Raw genomic sequence first — 6,936 nt, forward strand, 5'->3', positions numbered from 1 at the left:
CACACAGGGCGGGAAAATTTTTGGCTTGATCTCGGATCATCGGTCACAGAATGACTGTGCGGAGCGCTGTGCAGAAAATGCATAGGCTGTCATATGACACATACAACATAATTATACATATGCCCTGGGCGGTCATATGTCAGTATTTTAGAAATTTATTGCTCCATAAATCTACTTATCGATTTCCGTCGTTGTTCGTGTATATACATGTAAAACATACTGGTTTGATCTCTCAGAACACAAGTATTTCAAGGGACACATCAAGTGCTTGGACAAAATATAATGATGACATCACTTAGTCATGCTATGCCTTTTACTGCTCGTAGAATCTGATAATACGGATGAAGAAGCCAAAATGTCTAAGAACTTTAAACTATTGGTATAGGAAATCAAACTGACTGCTCAGTTAAGATGAACCACGTGTCTCATGCCTGAATGTTCAGAGACTCGCCACATGAACGTGTCGATAGATGCAGAGAAATCATTTTCATTTAAATTATTTCGTTCGCAAACACCGAGAGACTTCATCATATGGATATGATTCTCCTCAAATTTTTGTATTTTCCATACCTTTTCCCCGAAAATTCTGTAATGATATACTGGTGTTTATCATTGATATCTGATGTCGTGTTCAAAGAAATTCATCAACTTGGTAGCTAACCCTTCAGTAATGAGTTCCTATAAGAGACACAGTCATTTCAGTGTATTGAGCTTTCCATCTGTCATGGGCGACGATCTTCATCAGAGTGACAAAAAGACCTACAAACATATTGGATAGATAGATAGATAGATAGATAGATAGATAGATAGATAGATAGATAGATAGTAATAGATAGATAGATAGATAATTAGATATATATACATAGATAGATAGATAGATACATACATACATACATACATACATACACACGCAAACCTTTGAGTCAGTAGTGGAGACTACGTTTTACTTGTTGCTGTACCGGTAAAACTTTGTCTTCTTTGTCTACTTTTGATATGACCTTGCAGTTCTCCTAATCTGTAGTCAGTCCAACATGGTGCAAAGTTCAATAAATTCGTTTCTTTTCTTTTCGTTCTTTTGATATTGGTAATGCTGATACTGGCCCCTAAAAGTCCAGTATTGAAGTGGGATATTTTAATTAGTCAAGCCAAAACACAAAAACACTGACTCACCTCCCCTTTACCCCGGCATCAATACTACACGTACTTATTTTTCCTACCGTGGAAGAAGAAACTACCAGCACATGTTGAGGAGAAATTAAAGCGACACATTTCTGCAATCTTCGCCGTTTGATTTTCAGTTTTGGTGTTTGTCGCCCTCTATGTATCCTCAATTATTTCTAGAATAAATGTACCTTAGATATATAATTCACCAATGTAGTTGGAAACACACAAACAACTTGATTCTGCACCTTCAGAATCCGAACAGTGTTGTTTTTCTGACTTCAAAATTACCAGTGGCAGTTCTCAAGACGGGGTTCTCGATGAAAAGAGCGGCACACAAGTCACAGTAACCCCTTTATTGCGTTTGACAAAATACGGTGGTTTCAATAGGGTTCGAACTCACAGCTCACAACTCATTTACATCAATATGTCCACTGAAACATTAATTTATTTATTCTCTCGAAAGCTTGCAGTATGTAAACTTTTACATTTATCTCCTTTGCAAGATTGTGCCTTATAGTGAATTAATTTTTGAAAGTTGTTTCAATGGGTACATTAACATTTGCAATCGAAAATGGTAGTTTTCCCGATAAATTAAAAGTTGCAAAGGTTATTCCTGTCTTTAAGAAAGGGTCAGCTCATGAAGTTTGTAATTATAGACCTATTTCTCTTTTATCTATTATTAGCAAAATATATGAAAGTGTAGTAAATAAACAATTATGTGCCTTTCTGGATAAGTACAATATTCTAGTAGACAGTCAGTATGGTTTTCGAAAACGACATAGTACAAAACTTGCCTTAGCTGACCTTACAAATGAGATTGCACAACAGATCGACCATGGCTGTATTACACTTGGAATATTCATTGATCTGATAAAGGCCTTTGATACAATAAACCATGAGATCTTATTATCCAAATTACATCATTATGGGATTCGTGGACCTGCGCATGACTGGTTTAAATCCTATTTGCATAACAGGCGTCAGTTTGTACATATGAATGGTTGCTCCTCAGATAGCCGACATATTTCATGTGGAGTTCCTCAAGGCTCAATACTCGGGCCACTTCTTTTTCTAATTTACATTAATGACATCCACAAATCTTCTTCTATTTCCAATTTAGATTATTTGCTGATGACACAAGTTTATTTCATTCACTTAATTCTTCACGTCTCAACTTAAATTCCTTAACAGCGAAATTAATAAAGTTTCTGATTGGTGTAAAGCCAATAAACTTACGATAAATATAGACAAAACTAATTATTTGGTTTTCAAATCACCATATAAACATATTTCCGTTGAAGGTGATTTGTCTATTAGTAATGTACAAATTGAACATGTTCCTCATGCTGTGTATCTTGGTGTTTCACTGGATCCTTCCCTCTCATGGAAATACCATATAAATAAGATTGTTAACAAAATTAGTCCAAAAGTTGGTATATTTTCGTACTTAAGATATTTTTTTACCAAAATCTGTAATGCTTTTGTTGTACAACACTTTAATATTACCTCATATGAGCTATTGTATCGAAATCTGGGGTAATGCCTTCAAATCTTTCATTGACCCACTTCTAAAACTTCAAAAGAAGATTGTGCGCTTACTAACATTTTCAAAGTTCTGTGAACCTAGTGAACCTTTATTTAAAAAACTAGGTATTCTGGATATTCATAAATTATTCAAATATCAGATATGAACATTCATTTATGACTTATATGATGACCAATATGCACATTCAATCGATCGGTACGCTTCATGTGCTTCTCACTCATATTTCACTAGGTCTGTGAATAATGAAATTTTTTTGTATCCAAAGGTAAATTTACACAGAACAAAACATAACATTACGTATTCGATTGCAAAGTGTTGGAATGATATCCCGGTCTCCATAAAGTTAAGCAGGTCAAGAAATTCTTTCAAGCGGGCCCTGAAAGCCTTCCTTCTCGGTAGAGTCTAAACTCTTTTTTACTGAGCGACTGTACTTTTATTACCTTTATATTTAAAATTATTTGCATCAAATTATCATTTCTTATGTTATAATTTAAATTTGTTCACTTATTCACCTTCCGTGTGGTTTTTGACTGTTTTAGTCTATTGTGATTGAATTTTGATGACTGGGCCAAGGACTGGATTAGTTCTTGAAGAACTACTTCCTTGGTCCTCACCAGATCTTGTGTGTGTGACTTTTTTTTCCATAAAAATAAAACCATTTTTTTGGTGTTTTTTTATCAATCTCCTGATTTTTTACTTATTGTAAGATTTTTTTTTTATTTGTTTATTACATTCGCATTTGTATTATAATTTCTGGTGAAACGAATAAATTAAAATTAAATTAAAAATTTGTGAACACTCAATTTTCAAACTAGATTAAAAATCGTACAGATTTCCTTTGTCTGTGATGTTACTTTCACTTCACTCTCTGAAAATAATATTCGTCAGTAATTCGATGGTGATATTTCAATTAATTTCCCTATATATCTGTTGATAATTTTTGTCACCTTCTTCCAGCACCTTATAGCACTTGAACATTAAACCTTTGTTCCAGAGAATCTACATCTGGGCAAACTGAACAGAGCATCGAGCCTTTTATCTTCGGAAAATACAAAGGCTTTGGACAAATGTATGTGGTTTAACAAATTAAGTCAAACACAGAGAGTTTCAAGGGAAGCTTTTTTTCATTGTGTCCTTCCATGTGATAACTAGCCATAATGATATTGGGTGGGAAGAAAAACATTCCGACACAACGTGGCGGGCGGGGGGGGGGGGGGGGCAAGTGCAAACAACTTTAAATATCCCTTCCAAATTTTAATTTGTTTATAAAAAACAAAAACTATTTTACCCATTAAAATAGTCCCTGGTGATGGTTTCTCTCAATCAACCAGTTGGCTTCCCCTGGATCTACTGAACAGAACGTAAAATTTAAATTTCGCGAAGGTGATACAGCAATCATGACGTGAGGGCGCCATACAAGGGTGCGCAATACGATCAGCATGATCACTTTTACCACGCTCGTCATTGCTTGTTGACGGAATCTACTTAAAAGGGACGAGTTTTAACAGACGCGTACCTTTTCTGGAGATTCCTATCAATCTGTAAATATCCACTTTAGCTACTTATGAAACTTATTTCTTATCTATATATGTATAAATTCATCTGTCTGCCCGTTTTATTCTCCTATTTGTCTGTCTGTCTGTCTGAGTTTTTCAATTGTTTCTCTGTTTCTTTCACGGTGTTCAGTCACAGTCTCAATTACTAGTAGCTTCTCTCGATTGTGAAAGCGAACACACCATGGCTGCTAGGTTGAAGGGCCGGGAAAATGACCAAAGAAGCTGGACGTTGAAAGATTTGATCGCAAGCAAGCCGCTGCCCGTGCATGTTCGAGTTCTCGTCGGTAGCTATGGCGACGACAAAACTACATATGATCTATCAACGGGCGACATACTTAAGATCACAAGAAAACGTCATACGTGAGCGTTACAATCTGTGGAGAGGACGGCCAACCAGGTAGAAACCCTCTGTACGACGTCGACGGCTGTCTCAAACTACCCGAAGATTTCAACGGACAATTCGAGGTTGCTCCCCGATCGGGCACTTGCAAGACCGTCGATGACGTGCTTTCGGGCGCCCTCCCTCTTTACATCGTCCCGTCTACAGGCTTCGAGGTGAGCGGGGTCAGCGTGACTGCAGGAACTCGCCTGAAAGTCCTGAGAAAGATCGTGACGCACATGCGACGCACATTCTTAGAGTGCATCATCATGGCAGGGGGCAAACGAATTCTGCTACCCGGTCACGTGGTAGGAAACTTCACATTGCTGTTTGAGAAATACTATGTCAAACTGGCGGACATCTACGACCGTCTACCCCAGAAGGTGTCCCTCCCGGCCTTCTCGATTCGTGAAGAAAACATGCTGAGTAGAAAGCTGCCGAAGAATTTCAACGGGATCTTGTACATCGACAAAGAAGAAGCGGCAGAAATCCGCCTCATGGACTCGAGCGAGCAGTCCCTGCTATGGCCGTTGAGTGTCGAACTGGAGGTGGAGCTCCTCCCGGAGAAAGACATCACCGCTGCCCGCTTTGAGCCGGTTATAAACGTCCACAACCTTGTAAAAGACGGGGACCTCTCCCAGCTGCCCTTTCTTTTCCGAACAATCGGGAGCGAAGAGAACGACCCCTCCCTATCGGGAATTTCGGGAGGGGACGAACTGGAGGTGCACCATATCAAGAGGATCACCGCCTTGTACGGAGTAACCGACAAGGCATCGCACATCCTCATTCCCTCTTCGTACGAGGGTACATTTGAAGAAGAGCCTAAGATATATCCGGTGGCCGAGGACCTTGTGCCGAAAGGCTTCGGGCGATACTTCAAGGTCACCAAGAGTTACTTGGCCGAGCATATTGAACTTGGCACTCTCAGAAAAGGTGATATCATCGAGGCTAAAAACCGACTGTACATGAAGCTCCGAAATCAACATGAAAAGGGTGAGTTCCTCCAGGTCAAGAAACTCCAAGATTCCGGCAGCTTGTCAAAATGTTGGTGATTCCGTTATACGCGCAGTGTGATTTCAGAGAGATCCCGGAGGACGGATCGGCTGAAGAGTACACAGTTGAGGATCTCATGGCTAAGGACCTCCCGATGTCGGTTCTTCAGGTCAGCGACTCTGATGACCCAGACCAACCATGGATTGAGGGCGTCGATGCCATTACTCTTCTAAAGAAAGTGACCTACTCTTCTCTGGTTGCCTGCCTTCGGGACAAGCCCACGAGGAATCGCATGGAGATCCCGGGATTTGTCGAACTCTACGGCCGACAAGTACAAAGGGCAAGAGTTGAACAGAGACAGCTAGAGTGGACCCCGACGGTCCGAACTATAACTGCTCAACAGGGTAAAGAACTGGAAAGCTGTGAGCTCTACGATTTGATTGAAAAAACACCCCTTCTTCCGCCGAGGCCTGTTCAGCAAACAAGCGCACCAGATCTGAACTGGGCTACGCCATCCACCAAATCGACACCGCATTCCCTAGGTAGGTAGTTCATGTACCGAAAACAGTCTTTTAAAAAAATCAACCAATAAATAAATGATAAATGAATGATAGATTCAACTTTCATTTACCTAGTCATTTATTGATTTATATATCTAGCACAGAGATGGTCGTAATTGTGGCTCATTTTGAGAATATTTCCACGACTCTCGATTATGCTTCAACCAAATAAAATAGGGAATTTTATTTCGGTTATAACCCAGTAATTTATTTTCCTCATGAATGTGTTCGAGAACAAAGTCCCCCCTCAAAAATAATCAAGAAATGGGAAACCTGGCAAACCTTGCTTGATGTTACATATGACATCAAGATTCATAATTTTTCTTCGCCAGACCAACCAACACCCGCATTGACACAGAGTGAGGCGGCCCAACCTGAAGCTGCGCCGAAAAGCGGATTTCGAAAAATGTTGAAGAGTTTCAAGGGGCTGCGCACAATATCAATTTCAAGCTCGTCAGAAGACAAGGATAAAAAGAAACACAAAGAAGGAGGTAAAATGGTTGATTACGTCATCTCATCGTGTCAAATGCACAAATCGGTCGTTCCTAGGTCATTGAGACTGAATTATGAGAATGTCTGTCATCATTAATGATACTAGTGGTCTGGTCATTTTAAAGAGAAAATGTCGCCGGAACTGCGCCTGTGCGAGTTTCTTGTACAAACAATGTATTTCGTGCACGATATTTAGATGCTCCTCATCATCATAGCTGCAACATTTAAATTAGACCATGTAGATTA

The 6,936-nt window shown here is 39.5% G+C and overlaps 1 protein-coding gene across 2 annotated transcripts in view; it reads left to right on the top strand.

Moving 5' to 3' along the window:
- The first annotated feature begins 5,681 nt into the window (after positions 1-5,681).
- Positions 5,682-6,936, top strand: part of LOC139133155 (uncharacterized) — a 9,414-nt gene continuing 8,159 nt past the window's right edge. For both annotated transcript variants that reach the window (XM_070699582.1, XM_070699583.1), the window contains exons 1-2: positions 5,682-6,180; positions 6,531-6,689. In XM_070699582.1, coding sequence (XP_070555683.1) covers positions 5,688-6,180; positions 6,531-6,689 — 652 coding nt within the window. In that variant the 5' untranslated portion in view covers positions 5,682-5,687. The remainder of the gene's footprint in view (positions 6,181-6,530; positions 6,690-6,936) is intronic.

This window comes from Ptychodera flava, chromosome 5, assembly GCF_041260155.1.
Source record: "Ptychodera flava strain L36383 chromosome 5, AS_Pfla_20210202, whole genome shotgun sequence".
NCBI lineage: Eukaryota > Metazoa > Hemichordata > Enteropneusta > Ptychoderidae > Ptychodera > Ptychodera flava.